Genomic DNA, 19155 nt, shown 5'->3' with positions numbered 1-19155 from the left:
AACCTGAGGGCCCTTGTACCACACAGGCAGAAATGGCCGCAGACCCAGGATCAGACTTGTCTGTACCTCTTACCACCGAGACTGACACTGAGTTCACTCTCTTCCTCACTCCTGTGTCCTCCGGCCTGACTCCTGCTCTCTCCTCCGGGCTGACTCCTGCTCTCTCCTCCGGGCTGACTCCTGCTCTCTCATCCGGCCTGACTCCTGCTCTCTCCTCCGGCCTGACTCCTGCTCTCTCCTCCGGGCTGACTCCTGCTCTCTCCTCCGGCCTGACTCCTGCTCTCTCCTCCGGGCTGACTCCTGCTCTCTCCTCCGGGCTGACTCCTGCTCTCTCCTCCGGCCTGACTCCTGCTCTCTCCTCCGGCCTGACTCCTGCTCTCTCCTCCGGGCTGACTCCTGCTCTCTCCTCCGGCCTGACTCCTGCTCTCTCCTCCGGCCTGACTCCTGCTCTCTCCTCCGGGCTGACTCCTGCTCTCTCCTCCGGGCTGACTCCTGCTCTCTCCTCCGGCCTGACTCCTGCTCTCTCCTCCGGGCTGACTCCTGCTCTCTCCTCCGGCCTGACTCCTGCTCTCTCCTCCGGCCTGACTCCTGCTCTCTCCTCCGGGCTGACTCCTGCTCTCTCCTCCGGGCTGACTCCTGCTCTCTCCTCCGGGCTGACTCCTGCTCTCTCCTCCGGCCTGACTCCTGCTCTCTCCTCCGGGCTGACTCCTGCTCTCTCCTCAGTGTCTTCCTCACAGAAAAGAAGACCAACGAGGAATAAAGTGGCAATTAATGGTATGTGCGGGTTAATTAGTAATTATCTTATTTACATCGACTGAAACTGTGTTTGATTTTGCACATTGAATTAGTTAAAGAGAGAGAAAACAATCATCGGTACAATTAGAATACACCACCTTTTGTTTTGTTTAAGACTTTGCAGTATCAAAAGTCTCAGTGCCATTTTGAACAGTTTAATTGAGCACAATGTGATGTTAGGCAATGTTTAGGAGGTTATTGCTGAACTTCAACTTATTACCATCTTTTAATTCCTTGCAGAATGTCCCATTCATCAAGGGTCAGACACTTTCCCCTACAAAAAACTACTGAGGGAACGAATCAGGGAGGTTTGTTTAGAAAATATTTTTAAATAAATAAACAATGACAATAATGTTTCCGTGGAACCAAGTCTTATCTTATTGGATTTTCGTATACTTTGTTTAAAAGGACTGTTTCAGTCTTAAGCATGACTGCTAATGTAAATATTGAAATTACAGTAACAATAATTTATTATTAATTTAAGGTTGAGGTACTTGTGTAATGCTTCATGTCGCATTAATGCATCATGTCCAGCCATTTATTTGTATATTACATTTTTTCTTGTAATCCTTTGTAGGTGAATTCCTATTCTTGGCAGTACAAATATTTTTTTAAATAATAATAGTATTCCAAAATATTAAACTGATGGGGAAAATGCTATTGACTATGTTACAGTCCTTCATATGTTTGAGTTAATCGTACCTACTATTATTTCAAATTATCATTTGATTTCACTGGACTTTTTGTATTTACATGTATGACATTTGAAAAAAATGAAGTTTACCTAAAATCTGTGTTTCTTTACTCAGGGCCATACCGAGGTGTTGGTGCAGTGGCAGTCTTGCTCTGGATGGTATGTATCTAATCTGAAGTTTCCTTCAGTGTAGCTGATGGGTCTGGCAGAACAGGGGCCACAAAGTAGTCTTACCAACCAACTTCATCAACCCTGAGATCACTAACTTAAACATTTTGGGTTCCTCAGCAGTAAATTGAATTTAGTTGATCACATGGGGGTGGGGAGCCATGTCATCAATGGCTCTATCAGACGTTTGCGCCATAAAGTAAGACATCCAAGTTCTCTGCCCTTCGTCATTCAGACATCGCGCCCTAGAAACGCTGTCTGATTGTAACACATAAGCAGGGAAGTAGCCTACATTGAAATAGAAATTAAAATATACAATAGAGTTTATCATTGATCAATATCACTAAAGGTTAAATGATTGATATGTGAGGCTGGATGGTATTTGATCTCTTTTGTAATTACTGACTTGTTACATTTGTTCTTAACAATTATACTATAAGTATAGTTAGTAGTAATAAGTAGTATTATTTCTGTGTGCAGTCTTGCAGGCAGTTGTCTAAGTTTAGTGCTGTATGTTTGGGCATTGATAAGACAGCAAATTCAAAGAATTGGTCAAATGAAACATTGACTTTGAAATAAAAAATGTACCTTGTATTATATATGATGTACGTGTTATATATAAATATATACATTATACTGCACTTTCATCATGATATTTTTGAGTGACTTAGTATATCTTCTCATTTGAAATAGCATTGTCAACATACTGTAGAACTACATATTCCAAAAAGTAATACTTTTTGCTGTGTCAGTATTGTCATACTGATATTCTGTACAAACTGTGAAGTCCATTGAGACAAATGTAACATTTGTGATATTGGGCTATATAAATAAACATTGATTGATTGATTGATTGACTGTTTCTGTTTTACAGTGGGGCGAAGTGGAAAAATTCCTGGGAGCCAAAGGAAAACTTTTCCAGTTAAATATGGCTGACTTTTTTTTTTCTATTTTGGAGTAATAAAATACATATAAAAAAAACATCTATGTAAGTGTTGTGCCTATTTGTGTTCTTATGTTATCAGTGAGCTGAAGCCAAGACAAATACAAATATGTTTTAAGTGTATCCATACAAACTCATTCTCTAAAACTGTCATGATTGGTCTGTTGTGAATGACACCCATGAGGAAAAAGGTCCTATACATTATATCACATCGGCAGGGCTGTGATGTGATGAGGCCCTCGCGAGCGTCGACGGGGGGGTGGTGTGTAAACCCTGGACACACCAAGCCGATTACAGCTAGTGGAGCCTCGCAGCAGAAACTGTGGCGCGCTCAATTGCGCCGCATTTGCGCATCAGATGAGGCTCCCTCCACAAGATGAGGGCGAGAGGCAGACGCAGTCTGTGTGATCGGCGTGTATGGAGGGGCGGGCCTGCACATCGGCATATCACAGACTGGTGCATACATTGTACAGGCGGCAATTTGAAATGGAACGCAGCCCACACACGGCAGACAAACCCAAACACTTTTGGAACACGCCACCTCCAGACACATTAACATGCACTCCCCTAACTTTCCCCTAATCTGACATTGTATTTCATTCCATAACATATAAATATACTGTTCACCCATGTGAAACACACACACTGAAACCAAAATAATTTACAAACATGTGAAAATCTTTCATATGCGATGGAAACTTCTGAAGCAATGGAAACAGGAGTCAGAGAGACACGAGGAGAGCAGGAACTTTGATGGCAAACTGATGGTTTATTCACAAGACATGTTGTGTGCCACGAATTGACACAAAAGATGCCAAACCAATTCTGAAGATCTCTACCCCAGACCCATATTTAGCTAGTTCTGAGAGAAGAATCAACATTGTGCATAACAAGATAAAACCAACACCTCTATCAGCTGACGCCAATAGGCAGGAACAGGGAGACAAAACACTGAGAGCACAGTAGCCAAGGCTACAGGTGCCTGTGCTCAGTCAGGACAAGACCTGGGGGGTATACCACGAAACTGGTTCAACCTAACCTGGATATGTTTGAGTTAGCCGGTTGGCCTAATCCAAAACATACGCCCTCTCGCTAAACGGCACTACGACACGGGTTATCAAGTGGATCGCTCAAGCCAGCCGTGCCTATCTAGTTAGGTGCGCGTTCACATAAAAGGGGTAGTATTTGGAGCATTCGACCAATCACAAACATGGAGAAGCGTACTGACAGCGCAGCGCGTATACTTCCTGAATGAAAAGTCAACTATATAATTAGACAAATATGAAGACTTTAAACATCCATGACTCAAACACTTTATCCAGGATAAAAGCCACATAGCTGCACCTGCAAGGTGAACACAGCTGGTAAAAGAAAAAGTGTTTGAATGCGTACATTAACAGGTTTATGATATGCCCCGTCTAAGACACGATCTGACTTTAATTACATTTGACTCGAGTGTTTCGTAATGTGTTGCTTAAAATAATACTTCTGCATACAGTATGTGACACTGTAAGTGTTGCACGGCCAGATACGGCTCAGCTGACTCAGATAAGGAGATATATGATACATTATGATGTGATGCCGCGGACTGTACTGTGACTTTGATCCAGTTACTTATGTTGAGGCAGATATTTAATTAAGCTTTCTTAACGCTAATGTTATAATAGTCAGATTGCTCTGAAGATGGGAGGTGATATTCTATTAATGTTCACATTCACACGTGAACACGTTTGGTTCTATGCAAACTCAGTAATATCCATTGTGATACAGTTATAAGGCCTTCACAAGAGACTGTCAGTGGAGATTAAAGGGGATCAGGAGCTCACGTCTTCTCAGAGTCCTTGGTATCTGGCTTGATGATTGTCTCACATTTCTAAACTTCATGTAAATAACCTGCTTAAAAAGCTGAGGGTTAGGCTAGGTTTCTTCTACAGGAACAAGTCCTGTTTCTCTGCTTGAGGCCAGGAAAAGGCTAGTCACTGTGACCTTTTGACCTGTGCTGGACTATGGTGATTTGATCTATATGAGTGCACCTGCCAATTGCCTGGTCAAGTTAGATGCTGCGTATCACAGTGCACTGAGATTTGTGACAAACTGTAAAGCATTAACCCATCACTGTACCCTGTATGCAAGGGCTGGTTTGCTTTCACTAACTGTACGGAGGCTCAGTCACTGGTACATTTTTATATACAAAGCCATGTTAGGGAAACTTCCATCTTATATCTGCTCCCTGATCTCACGGAAAATTGTAAGTGGCTACTGCCTGAGATCGAATGCTGTGGTTTTATTAAATGTGCCAACTGCTAGGACTGTCTTAGGGAAGACAGCTTTTAGATGCGCAGCTCCTCTGTCTTGGAATAGTCTGCAAATTAAATGGAAACTGAGCAATCTGGTGCCACTAAATGTTTTTAAAGCTCGGTTGGATGCTACTCAATCGGAAGCTATTGGTACCTGTTTATGTGGATAGTTATGTAAATGGTGCTGTATGATGTCCTTTTGTTGTTCTGTTTATGTTTTTATGTTTCGTGTGGAACCTACTTGAGCAGGTCTCCCTTGAAAAAGAAATCAATGATCTCAATGGGATACACCTGTATAAATAAAGGTTTGAAATTAAATGAAATGAGAGTCATCATCATCATGTTCTCTCTGCTGCTGCTGCTGCTGCTGCTGGCAGCTGGAAGTGAGTCAACACTTATTATACTGCTGTTTAACAGGATAATCTGTCATATAACTTTTTTTTGTATTTGTACAGGTGTGAAGTGTGAACAGTTGACACAGCCAGCTTCTGTGACTGTGCAGCCAGGTCAACGTCTGACCATCACCTGTCAGGTCTCTTATTATGTTAGTTAATAATAATAATAAAATTCAATAACATGCTTTAACCACTAGGTGCCCGTTTATCAGCTGTGCACCGTTATGGTGTAAATACTGCCTATCTACCAATTGGATCCAATATAAAAGTCAGCCGAATTACTGTTGATATTGCAAGGAGACATATTGTGTGAAAATAAATCTAAGATGTTGTTAAATGGCTGATATATTTGTGATCCACGTCTCGTTTTCAGTTTTGGCGGCAGTTCTTCCTGTTTGTATAGAAGTCTTCTCATCAGGGCTCTATAGATAGATAACTACGGCAGATATGTAATATGTAATGCAGCCGAACCATGTATTACAATGCCGTTATGTGATTAGCTCCAAAGAGAAAAGCAAGCAAACTCGGAATAAAGTATTATTATTATTTTTTAAAATGTTTTCGGATTTCACATCGCATAAACACCATTTCCCAACGTGCATTGCGGCTAAACCATGAATCACCGAGCTGAGGATCTTGGTTATGGCTAGAAAGGATCCGTCTTGTGTAAAACTCTCGCGAGAGTTCGGCTGAATGTCACGTGGCTGAATGTTTACGTTTGGCAGGCAGCCTTTCAGTTAGGATCGTTAACATCAGTTGGCCACAGCAAATGATGGTGAGAAGCTAAACTATCTATTAATTATGTCAATGACAGGGAGTGTGATCGTTGAAAAGCGGTCTTGCTGGTGTTCAAAGAAGAATGACAACACTGTAGATCACCAACACTATGGTTTATTTTTTATTCACAGGCAAGTCAACGTTGTCGCAGTAAAAGTCCCAAGATAGCTCCTGGTGCAATAAAATGTTCCCTTGCAGTGTTTTACTATTATGTCTGATGTTTCTCTATTAATATTGCTGCTGCATTAATGTGTATGTTGCATCATGTTACTGCTGTAGATGTGTTTCCGAGCCGCTCCGATTACAACGAGAGTTACAACGAGAACGTGACGTCATATTTACAATAGAAGGATCCTTTCTAGCCATAACCGAGGATCTTGCCTACGTCTGTTTCCGGTATTGTTTTTGACGGATGTATTTTGTTATACACACATTCCTTCACATTTAATTTAAAATGTACATTAAAATATTTCATGAGGCTTTCTAAAATGTTTTAAAATATAACTACGGTTCGAGTTGAAGAGTTTATAAATTAACATGAACCGAAGCTGTTGCCTGGTAACGCAATCGTGCAACGTCACGTCCGTTAATTCCACATCCACACACATCGATTTAATAAATGAATATAGCCTTTGTATCTGCTAAAAGAGGTGCCGACCAGCTGGGGCAACAGAAAATTAATGAAATTGAGTGTGACTATTACAAATGAAATCATTATTATATTAATATTGATAATAATAACAACCGACCGTCGGGGTAGCATTTGCTTGGCATTTCCGGGTATATCTCCACTGGTTGGGCCACGTTAACAATACTGTGTAATTGTCACGTTTGAAGGGACGAAATCGTGACAGCTTCACGTCTCCCATCATGGTAAATCGTCACATGTTCACGTCTTGCCGTGATACCGGGTTGTGCTGACCATGTCCATGCCTTTATGACAACAGTGTACCAATCTTCTGATGGCTACTTCCAGCAGGATAACTCACCGTGTCACAAAGCTCAAATATTCTCCAACTGGTTTCTTGAACATGACAATGAATTTTACTCAAATGTCACAGTCCACAGTCATCAGATCCAAATCCTACAGTGCACCATTGGGATATGGTGAACGAGAGATTTGCGTCATGGATGTGCAGCCGACAAATCTGCAGCAACTGTGTGATGCGATCAGGTCAATATTGAGTGAAATCTCTGAGGAATGCTTCCAGTACCTTGTTTAATCTATGCCATGAAGACTTAACGCAGTTCTGAAAGCAGATTGGGGTCCAACCCATCCTAGCAAGGTGTACCTAATTAAGTGGCTCGTGAGTGTATTACTTAGCTCAATTTGTATTGTTAGTGTGTGTCTGTAGGAGTAAAGTCTAGACACATTCTTTGGATGTAAGCATTGGCTAATTAAACAGATCATGATTAAATGACATGATGATAATAAGGGTGATCACCAAAACCTTATACCAGGGGTGGGGAACCTCTGGCCCTCGAGGTAACTCGGATCTGAAGGTGACTGATAACTGCTAATGGCATTTACTTGAATACCAGACATAGTAAATGCAAAGCAGGATCATATAAAAAAAAAGGTAATAAACAAGCCATTCAATCGTAATACTCGTTTTAATACGTTGACATGCATACAACACAATAGACTTGTTAAGTCCTGTTCGTTGTCCTGTTTGTTGTCCTTATCACCGTCCTGTTAGTTTTCCTCATCACCGTCCTCATCACCGTCTTGTTCGTTGTCCTCATCACCGTCCTCATCACCGTCTTGTTCGTTGTCCTCATCACCGTCCTCATCACCGTCTTGTTCGTTGTCCTCATCACCGTCCTGTTCGTCGTCCTCATTACCGTCTTCAATGTCTTCCTCCATCATGAGAAAAGACGAGTCCGAGCCAATACAGCTGTAGGTGCTGGTGACTCTGCTCAGTTTCTGCTCCAGTAGATATTGATGGTGTAAAATACAGCAGTGCAGTCCCCTGTATCCCTCTTCTGTTATATCGCTTGGAGAAACTAAAATAAAAAGACAAAATGACAGTCTATGTAAGGCAACTTTTAATTAGCATTGATGTTGGTTCCATATAAGCAATTTGAATGTTTAACTCCGAGGCTGTATATTAGCTAAAAAGATTTGTGATTCAGAAAAAATGCAATCATTACAGATGCTATTCAGTGATAGACATTTGACACTGGGAGGAGGGCAGTGGCAAATATTATAAATCGGTATTTGTGGAACATACTTTGGTTCCTGATGTCGTCTTTTGTCTGATGAAGGAGGCGGTCCAGTTTGTCCAGTGCCTGCCTCAGATTTTGACAATGCTGGGTCATCTCCTTCACAATGATGACTTTCTCCTCTTCCATACGCCTGACCAGCATAACCTGGTCAAAAAGTCGCCTCTTTGTGCGCAGGTTCACCACTATAATGGAAAAAACACAAAATATAACAACCACAATGGTAAGGCTAATAAAACAAATAATATCAGTTTGTATTCAATCTTTTTTAATTAAATTGACCAAAACCTTAAAATCTGGTAAAAAAAAATGCAACCTCGCCGCTTGCTGAATTTTTTCAATTCTGTCTATGTTGGCAGAATTACATTCAGTATGTCTTGAGATTCAACATTAGTATGCAGTTCAGGGTGGTCAGGAAGGGTTTTACTGTTTCCATAGATATGCCTGTCCCAGTGAGACTAGACTATTAAGACTTGATAGGGCAACATCATACAGACCTTTCAATATAATTATTTTAAAATGATTTGTTGTGATCATGATGATTTGTGACACCTATGTTGATAGCTCTGTGTTACATTGGTGATTGTATTCTAGTACTTCAACTGAATTTATGGAATATCTAGGGCAAACAAAAACAAGTTGTTTCTTACCATCTCCTTGCGCCTCCCAGGGCAGAATGACATCCTCAGACAGACCGCATGCTGCTTCTGTGTCAATTTTCTCTGAACAGGCATCAATGGTGTTGTACTGCAGTATCCTCTCTCTGAGTTTCTTCTTGAGCTCTGTCAGTCTTCTCCGTTTGCGTTGCCTTGTTTGGTTGCTGTCTGTAAAGTAAAACAAAATACAAATAAACTAATATTAATAATACAAACAACAACAACAAGAAACAAATATTGTTTCTAGATAACGTAATAATAAATACCATTTTGTCGATAGAGGTCGTGTTTCTTTCTTCGGAGGGAATAAATAATTTCATCTATTTCTCTCTGGAGCTCCTCTTGGCTACTCTGGGCTCCATGTTTCTCTTGAAAACAGAAACAACAAGGTGTAATCATAAAACATGAAGCCAAATGTTTGGAAATATGGAACCAAATCTATACCACAGTGATCATATAACATACCAGTGGCTGCCCATTGCTTGACCTCCAACACCCACTGCTCCGTGTCCTCCAGGGAGATGTTCAGCTCTTGCTTGAGACTCTCAAGATTGTCCACTTCAGTTTGTGCTCTCTGTGTAGTCTGGTTAGAATGTTTCAAAGGAAAAAGTGAATATGCGTTCCAGTTGGTTGAGAAGGTTGTTTTTTACTGAATTCCTTTATGCACATTAACTGACCAGACAACAACATGAAATGCTAAACACCTTCTCTTCAAGGTTGGCAAGTATCACCTTAGTTTCCCTTTTTTTTCAAGATCAAGCAGGATTAACATTATTATTATTATTATTATCCAGAAATTCAGATGAATCAACCTATAGTGCTTTATTAAAAACAAACAGAACAGAGACTCTCTTGGCAGAACAGTGTGCCATGGCAGCACCATCATAATGAAATGATTGCAGAATACATTCAATTCAACAACATGTAGCTAAGGATGGTGTTAAATTACTACAACAACAAACTCGGATAGTCTTAATATACATTTTGAAATGCAGCATGGACGTCTTACTTTGACAAATCTCTTTGAGAGTGTCTTGTGGAGATTCTCCACCTTCCTGTGGTTCCATTGCATAGCCAGCACGGTTATCATATCTGCTCTAGCTGTAAACACAAAAACATGAAAATTCATATGAGCTTTACAATGTGGCACTACTTAAAACTATTTGTTTTCCTCTACCAACCTGATTTGGTCATGTATTTTGTTGTCAGAGCTGCCCTTGAGAGGAAGCTGTTAACCTGTTCCACTTCCTCGCCGACAGTATTTCCAGCACCTTCCTGGCTTCTGCCACCCCACTTCACCTGCTCAGAATCATAAACAATGAGATCTAGCTATTTAGTTCAATATTATAATTTCTTGTACTGTACATCTTTAGTTATCATCAGTGTCAGGAGCAATTTCAGAAAGTTAAAATGTTCTGATATTGAATTATGCTTTGAACTACAATGTCACAACTGCAGTTATTTGAAGCTCTATTCATTCATTATTTCTACAGTGCGGATATATTTACTAAAATAAACATAATGGGTTTTGGAAGCCTATCCTTGTGACAGTCTGTTTTGTAACAATTTTGTCAACATTTGTAACTATTACAATTATTCCACAGGCTTGAATAGAATATACTACATGATATTCTTATGTGCACTACAATTTCTAAAACATTTGAATCTAGTGACACAAATGTTTAACTTGCATACTGTACCTCGCATTTGCCTGTGTGGGCCTTGGCGTGCATTACAGAGAGAAAAGGTTTCATCTCTGTAAGTGGTTGGAGCTCAGGCAACTTTGCTGCCATCTTCTCCAAATAAGGCCAGTACCTGTAATGACAAAATCAATTAGCTCTTCCAGTTGCATGATGGCATAATAGTAAAAAGATAAACCAGGTCCTTAAAATTACCAGTACAATCCTTGTAACCAACATCAGCATTTATCCAAATGAATGTTTTTTTTGCTTTACATCTACTGGATGTGCAAGAATTAAATAGATAACACGTTTCCCACAAACACTTCCAATTTTGCAATAGTTATAACTACCTGCAGGCAACATCCATACAAAAGAATGTTGCATTCGCAACTTCAGCCAGCTCCTTCTGCAGGAACATTGGGTAGGCATATATTTCACCACGGTAGTGATTTAGGCCTTGTAGTAAGATGCCATGTCTGCACACAGCTATTTGCAGTCCTTCCTCGTCCACCTTGGCCCTGGACTTGTGTGAGGTTTCTCTGCAAGCTGTGAATGTTGCCGGTCCACAAACATCACGACCACTTTTCTGAAATAGACACAATCTGTTACATTTAACCCTGTGCTAAGAAAAATAAATAAAGGGTTAGGGGATTGAATAGATTCTTACAATCGTCATCTGGCTCCTGATTTTGTCGACAAAGGCAGACACTTTACTGTCCTGGGCAATGAACAGTCCATCAAATAGAGACGGTTCATCTGTCCTGCGAAATTCGAGAAAGACATTGTAAGCAACATTATCATACATACATAAGTTTGATTGTGTCCTCTATTTAATGTGGCCAATTTGCTTTTGCCATAACATTTTCATAAATGTGGAAAAGGTCTTTGTGAATTTGATCTGTAATTCTGTGTAAAGTCTTTTGCCACCATTATTTAACATTAGTGAAAAGTTTACTGACTTCTTGTAAAAAGGTACAAATAAAAGTACATCCTTTATATTGATGGGCATGGAATAGGGCAGAGGAAGGCATAGAAAAAGGTTCCTGGGCAATTTAATACATTTTTCATGAAGCGATTATATCCAAAACTGGTTCTTAGCTCCAACATATCCAACTAACGTCAACCATTTAACATTTTAAAGTTGAGTTAACTTTACAGGCGTCATATATAATAATGTTTATGAATTGGATTTATATAATTATGTGTAATTTCAAACCAACTATTGTTTTCTGATGGTCTACAAACTTTGGAAAAAGAAATTGCAGAGTTGGGGAAAGTTAGACATTTCAGCAAAGACATTCAGCTTAGTCAATAAAACAACAACTAAAATGAGAATATGATTTCACTGACCCTCTGGACTTCTTGAAGCGATAATGCTTTCTATTGCCATCTACAGCAATAGCCAGCATGTCAGGTGTGCATGCTGGGCATTTAAAGGGCTCCACCAGGCATAGATCTTCTTGTCTGTAATTACAGAAGGCAAACTCCCGAAAGACTCTGTGGAAGATATCGCTACAGATTCTGCCTGTCTGGAAAAAAGAATGGTATTCATTTGGTTAATTAAAAGTTTGGTATTCAAAAATCTTGAAAACCACATTTTATTCTTACCCTTCCTGTGGAAAACGATCGATGTTCAAGCATTTTTATAAATACTTGCTGGGATAATGCTGGGCTGGCCAATTTCATTTGCTCGAATGATGTGAACACATCAAACTTAAAAATAATTTTGCAGCTGTCGGTTGCTGGCCAGTATTTGTATCCCAGCAAGTCACCTATGCTCGGGGACCATTTGGCGGAACAAATTGGTTAGCACACAGAAGGCAGACGAACGTTGTATGGACCTGAGAAAAAATATAAATGTGCAATTTGACAGCTATCTATGCAATGTAGGACAAAAGTATAATAGTAATCCTGTATTTCTGCTTGATCGTCTTCTGGTGGCAACAAACCATTGATAGTCACCAACACGGTCTGCTTTCCTGGGATGATGGTGAAATCTTGGCTTGGACCACAGAAGCAGATTTGGGATGGCGGAGGAATTGGAAGCAGACACACTGCAGCAAAGACAATTTCAGAGATTCATATGCATGTTAGGACATGTTAGGAAATGTAGTCAATACAAATTGAGACATTTTAACTGTTAAAGCAAACTTCCGACATGGTGAAAATGATGCCGCTGTATATGTAGTGCACATTAGGAAACCATGGTAAGGGAATATGTAATACCTTATTTGAACCCACCTTGTTCACAGAGTCCATATTGGCCACTTTCATCCACAACCACTAAGGATGTGGGAGGAATAGGTCTGTAAAACCCATCAAACATGGCTTCCCTGTCATGGAAGACATGTTTACCATGGATAATAGGGTCACATGCCGGACAAAGAAAGGGAGTTCCTGGTGGAACACAGTCCAAGCACCGGACCACAGCATCAGCAGTTTTGCATTGGAGACAGGAACGTGTAGTGACAATCTCTGCAGCCAATTTCAAATTAAGGAGCTCTGGCATTGCAGCTCTGAATGTTTGTTCACGTTTCAACTGTCTTTGGGTCCATGTTGATGCAGTGGGTGTTTCTTCTGATGATGCAGGGACAGTGAGAGAACCCAACAGGTTTCTCAGTGTCTGAAGATGTTGATCTAAAATAACAAAATATAAAACAAATCATGGAATTTAGTTTAATTTAAAAAAGATATTCCATACATGGCTTTTCACTTTACAATGTATCATGAACAAAGCTATTACATACTACAAACAATTACCTACATTTCAAGTTGAAGGATAATTTAAGAATTCATTGTGCATACCAAGACTTGGGACCTGTAGAGGAATCTCATGTGTCTCCTCGACCTCTGGGGACTTCTGAGAGCTGGAAGGTTTAACTGCATAAAACAAAGTACGATGATATGGGAAACATTATTGAGGACCGACCAACGACATTAAAACTTAATGAAACACTAGAACTAGATTATATTTTACAGACAAGATCGATTCTTATTCCAATGTTGGGCTATAATGTTCCCATCCAGGTCCCTCTTCCTCCAGGAAACATTTGATCCTTGCGTTATTTTCTTTGGTATCTTCTGTATCTTCGGTTTCTTTGGTTTCTTTGGTATCTTAATATATAAATATATAAAAGAGATTATATATTTCCCTTAATTGTTGCACACACATCTTTGTAATGTGTGTGTCTGTTATCATTTGAGTAAATGTTATAATACATTTTTGGATAATGTTGTACTTGCCTTATTTGCCAACTCATCTGCGAGGGCATTCCCTATCTCTAGCCATTCATTCAGTTGCTTGGATGCCATTTTTAAGTGAGGATAAAAAGGGCAACAACAAACAAAAGATGAACTGACATACAGGGAGGGAGAAAAACAAAACAAAAGACAAGAAAACGAGAGGGGTGAAAGAGAGTAGGAAGAGGAATATGGCTCTGAAAAGAACCGTTGATTTTTTTATGATAATAGGCTACTTCATATAATTGAATTGATAGATGACCTGAAAAAAACCAAACAGATGAACTCAGATTAGCTGTGCTACCATGTAATTTAATTGTTGCTTCATAAATAAGCATTCGCCAAAATAAAACTACAGGCACCAAAATCAATCAAGTCCCAGGTAAATCAGTAATTACAGGGAAATATATTTCTCTTTTTAACTAGATGTGATGCTTTCACAAAACTTAAGTTGAATTAGCGAATGTTTAAAGTAGTAAAACAACTATGACCTGATGATATTCAAGTGTTGAACTTACCCTAACTATCATTAATGCAACATGTTAGGTGACATTTCGAAGAAAGAAAAAGTGTGCGCATTATAAAAAGCGCCATGTAAATGTCAACTATTATTATTATTATTATTAAAGTGCCATTTCCTTTCGCATTGTTTACGTTCATATCATGTCCTGGTCTGGTTAGCTGAATATACATACTTTTGCCATTGTTATGTGTTATGTCACGTGCTACCAAGGGTTTTGTTTTTAGGCAAGATTTTAGCTCCTTTTGTGCGAAGGAGAAAACTCTCCCTACAACTTGTTGTAGACGAACCTTCTTATATTGCAATACATATCCGTTAGCGCATATAAGCTAAGCGCTAAGCGCTAACCTTTACAGCCATGCTATTGCTAACAACATGCATTCGCCTATACTGCCTATGCCACGGGCCAGCCCTAAAACGTAAAACTGAAATATCGTGGTTAAACATGCTTAGTAGAAAAACGACAGGATTAATTAAAAGCGTAAACAAATCAAATGAAATACAGAAATCAGATTTACCACTTGTAAAGCTCTGACGCTCTTTAACAATCCTTCTTCTTCTTCATCTTCTTCTTCATCTTCATCTTCTTGGCTCGTCGCACTTTTATTGATGCGCAAGGTTAAAGTTCACGGGATTACGATCGTGACAAAACGTGACAAAAGGTTGTAATAAACTGCTGCTAGAAATGAATAATGGGAAAGCTACGTGGCTATGGGTCGTAATATCGTGATCAACACTGCTTAAACAATCGACCTATTTGGTCGTTTTTTGTAGGAGGACAGGCTGTGCGTGTCATGATGGCACATAACAGCTCATGGCCGCAGATTACTCCGGGTCCCAGACCCCCCCATACCCCACAAATATTTGTATTGCACATTGTAAACTGTGTTCGTTATTCTCCCGTCCAGGAGAGAAGCTTTAAAAGGAGACTAAATGGAGTCTCTGTGAAAGTTCAATTGGGTACTTTAATTAAAAAAGGCGCGGGTTGGTCACAAGCATGATATTGTTCAGTCAGACAAACAGCTATGATCCGCTCCTCGTTAGGTAAGAGAAGCAATGGATCTCTCCTCCGGTGCTGTTATATATCCTCTGCTGGCTCCTCCCCGCCTGCCGGCTCGCCTCGTCTCCAATGTCCGTTGTTGCATTTAAACAGAGGATTGGTTCTTTTCACATTCAATATATGCTTAACACGCCTTTTCTCCTCATATTCTCTTTCATCACTTTTCATTTAACACATTCTAAACGCTGTAATCAATACTCTAAAAAATACTTCTCGGCTCGTTTGGTTTCCGGTCATTCCGGATGTTGTCACATGCTACTCTCGTCTGTAAACAATAATGTATTCAAATAAACTGTACCTTCATTTAATATTCAGCATGGTAGTATCTCGACATCTATAGTTGTAGTGTTAAATCAGTAGGCTTCGGTTTGCACCACTCCATATCATTTCGCTACTAAATTCACCTCTTTAGGAAATCGTATATTAGCCACATGCTAAATGCTAACCGTAGATGAAGGATTTTCAGAATAAAAGCTTAACTGCTTGTGCACAAGAATTTCTGGTTTTTCAGTATAAAAGAGCATTAAAACTCACGGCATGTTTAAACTACATTTCCCCATTAAAACATTGATTTTAATTTCTAACAACATCTACATGAAATGACATGAAATCACTGACAAATATATATATACTGTATTCAACTTCATTAAAACGTTATTAACGTGCCTAAACTCAGTAATTCACTAAAAATATTTATATTTTAATGGAGCCTCGTCGGCAGATCAGGATCCCAAAGCGTAGCGGAGGGATCCTGATCCTTGATCTTGAAAAATAGTCCGTTGTTACCGTTTTTTAAACAGTCTGAATGAAACGGCAGCTCTCAGCTGTGTATTTACACAACTAATGGCCCATCAACCACAGCTCTCTCCCCCCCTCCCCCCTGATCTTTCTTCTCCAGCAGCTAAATTAACTGGAGGTTACTCTGAGTGACAAGCTTACAGTAGACACAACACTGTCATTGCAAGTGACCCTCAGTTAGTTGACTTTTATGTTCAACTGCTAAATTTGTTACTGATAAAAAAGGGCTTTTACTGTACCTAATTACCTTAACACTAGAACCGCCAGAGGTTTTTGTATAGGCCTAGATAAAATCTTCAAATCCCGCTATTAGAATGCAATTTTTAACAACATAGGGTGCTACATAACACACTTTCAGGAAAATTCACGGACTGGGAGACTTTAATATTTGATTGAAAAAAAGTTACATTGCACACACACAACACACATCACACAAATTGACCCGATTGGTGGTTCTAGTGTTAAATAAACTCTCTAATTAATGAAACCAGTTCAATACGCATTATTCTTATTCTTATCATTCTTTATGAGCGCAGAAATAGTCTTAAAATCAGATCTGTTTTTTAAATGAAATCTGACGGCAGGCAGTTAGCTCTGAACACCTATGGTAAATGCGCCACACCTAATCGCTGGCCATTCAGCCACAGAGCTCCCTCTATACAAATCAAACTGTAGACGGTGTGAAAGCACCTATTGTTTTAAATAATGGTCGGAATGTGACCTGTGAGCCTTCTGAATTACCGTGGGACATTCTAAACTAAAATGTTCAATCAATAAAGTAACATCTTATCTTATCTTAATAATATCTTCATATTAATAATAATAATAAATCATACAGTATGTGTCCGAAAGGGAGCAGGAGGAAGCAAACACAAAAATATACAAAAAATATACTGCATATTAAAGCAAACGATGGTAAAGGTAAAAGTATGAGCATAACAAATAAAGAATTTTAATGTAAAACATTTACATTATTATTATGATTATTTAATATATAAAGATTATATATTATTGAATTACAAGATTAGATATACTTTAGTATAGTATCTAAAATATTGATGTGTTCAAATGCTCTTCAAAACACAACTGAAAGTCCATGAAACTTGTCTTTCTGTATTTGTGAATGAAGCGCCATCTCCTGGTTAAAACCTGAAATTGAAAATCTGGCAACGCCCTCTTGGAAAATAGTGGGAGGGCTTAACATTCCTCTATACTGGTCTTAGGCAGGTCGTAGGCAGGAAGCTCTAAACTGGAGTCTGAAATGAAGTGCTACATCTGTAAACTGCATTTCGTTGTCTCAGTACCTGTAATCTGTGCAATAACAATAAAGCAGGCATCTTTATTGTAGCCTCAACAATCAAGTTCTAAGTAGTGCAATATGAAATAAAAACAACTACACTCTTTTGGCAGTGTTGTGGTGCCGAGAAATGGGAGTCGGAGGCGGCGTATCAAAGGTACAAGCTAGACTTTTATTTAGCATCTGAAAACCATTGTAAACAACTTCATGCCCGGGAAGCGAAGACCGGCGGAAACAGGAAGTCCGGTTCACTAAAATGTCCGTGCAGAACAATACCCCAACCCATAGATCCGTGGGTGAATAATGTCAATCATCACAGTGTACACATTAACAACAACTGCACTATTTTGGCAGTGTAGCAATTAAACAAGAACTACACTCTTTTGGCAGTAACAATTAGATAAATAATAAACTGTCAGACTGACACTGAAGACAAACAAACTATTTTCAGCAATCAATCTGTTTAGTTGACTCTGGGTGACATGTGGCAATTAAAAAAAATCGTTTTTTGGCTGTTTAGATGGTGTTGCTTCATCTGGGTCACTGCCGGTGGTTGAGATGGTGGTGTCTTTGGCGACTAGTTTTATAGCCCCATGTACATTACTTAGGTGCTTCAGGAGATTGGCATTGCTGTTAATTCGATGTGGACAATGCTTTCTGTCCTGCACACAGTTTACATTTGACCGTAATATGTTGTGCGTCCTTTATCCCCACAAATTGAAAATAGTGGTTATATCTCCAAGTTGTAAATGCGATGCTGCTCTCGCTGATACTTGCATCTGCCATAGTGTGTGTGCTGGTGGTGGGCGTTGCCGTGTATGTGTGTGTGTTAGCAAGTGTTTGTGTGTCTGTGTATTTTCCCCATAAGGCAAGAACCGCCCAACTCTGTCTCTGATTGGCTTACCCTGAAATGTTACCCCGCGTTAACCAATCATCACTCCTCTCTGGTCACTTTCACTTTTCCATGGTACTGTGAGACGACATCGCTGTATTCAACTGTAAATTACATCCACAGGGAGATTCGGTTCAGTTGGACCTCTGTGTCGCCTGTCAGTGCAATTTACATGATGCCGTTTAGACAATATAATAACCCATAAGACATTTTACCATAGTGTACCATAGTACGTACCATGGCATACCATGGTACCTCAGATGTTACCATGATGCATACCATGGTATAACCCTGGTACCGTCGATACTGTAGTACATGCCGCGGTACCTCAGATAACTGGTACCCCATAGAGTATTCAAATGGTACTACAGACATTGCCATGGTATGTATCATGATAATCACTCAAGTCCCATTGTATGCATTTTTTTTTTTTTTTATGTGAATGCAAGTCTTATACCTTGTTTAGTATTTTTCATTGCTGGTTTTAGTTGGTTTCCCTTTAAGTAACATATATTTTCATCTTCCATTTCAACACATCTTCATACAAAATAGCCAAAGAATTACACTTTAGATAAATATGTTCTCAATGTTGTTATTGAATGAGACAACTGAGTTCATACAGCGCTTCAATGTGGCGTTTTACTCACATATTTAGAAATATCCATACAGATTTACCCAGTCACAGACACAAATGCATGACAAAATACAGTTAATG

The 19155-nt window shown here is 39.5% G+C and overlaps 1 protein-coding gene and 3 long non-coding RNA genes across 7 annotated transcripts; 1 reads left to right on the top strand and 3 right to left on the bottom strand.

The window, feature by feature from the left end:
- The first annotated feature begins 473 nt into the window (after window positions 1–473).
- LOC307041856 lies at window positions 474–2652 on the top strand. Of its 2 annotated transcripts, XR_013808910.1 has the most exons (3): window positions 546–774; window positions 1036–1648; window positions 2532–2652. It is a non-coding gene; the product is annotated as an uncharacterized lncRNA (long non-coding RNA). The 2 variants fall into 2 exon arrangements; XR_013808909.1 differs by having other exon boundaries at window positions 474–774; window positions 1036–2652.
- Window positions 2653–7664: 5012 nt separating this feature from the next.
- Window positions 7665–12433, bottom strand: LOC307039972 (uncharacterized protein). Of its 3 annotated transcripts, none has more exons than XM_079682451.1 (12): window positions 12242–12433; window positions 11984–12162; window positions 11301–11394; window positions 10984–11219; window positions 10652–10766; window positions 10133–10250; window positions 9961–10052; window positions 9417–9534; window positions 9218–9319; window positions 8946–9119; window positions 8304–8480; window positions 7665–8076 (listed from the first exon to the last, which is right to left on the bottom strand). In XM_079682451.1, exons 1-12 carry the CDS (start codon window positions 12317–12319, stop codon window positions 7766–7768), a joined length of 1794 nt encoding a protein of 597 aa, XP_079538577.1. In that variant the 5' UTR covers window positions 12320–12433; the 3' UTR covers window positions 7665–7765. The 3 variants fall into 3 exon arrangements, with proteins under 3 accessions (XP_079538577.1, XP_079538578.1, XP_079538579.1); XM_079682452.1 differs by having other exon boundaries at window positions 10652–10761; window positions 10985–11219; XM_079682453.1 differs by having other exon boundaries at window positions 8020–8102.
- A 31-nt stretch (window positions 12434–12464) lies between these two features.
- On the bottom strand, window positions 12465–13604 carry LOC307039974. Its single transcript, XR_013808380.1, has 3 exons — window positions 13439–13604; window positions 12875–13270; window positions 12465–12687 (listed from the first exon to the last, which is right to left on the bottom strand). It is a non-coding gene; the product is annotated as an uncharacterized lncRNA (long non-coding RNA).
- Window positions 13605–13623: 19 nt separating this feature from the next.
- On the bottom strand, window positions 13624–15195 carry LOC307039971. The gene is made up of 3 exons (XR_013808379.1): window positions 14912–15195; window positions 13877–14135; window positions 13624–13747 (listed from the first exon to the last, which is right to left on the bottom strand). It is a non-coding gene; the product is annotated as an uncharacterized lncRNA (long non-coding RNA).
- Window positions 15196–19155: the final 3960 nt, after the last annotated feature.

The sequence above is a fragment of the Notothenia rossii genome (assembly GCF_949606895.1).
Source record: "Notothenia rossii genome assembly, chromosome: 5".
Classification (NCBI taxonomy): Eukaryota; Metazoa; Chordata; class Actinopteri; order Perciformes; family Nototheniidae; genus Notothenia; species Notothenia rossii.
The sequence above is the reverse complement of the archived record's forward strand: the minus strand, read 5'-3'. Positions and strand labels throughout refer to the sequence as shown.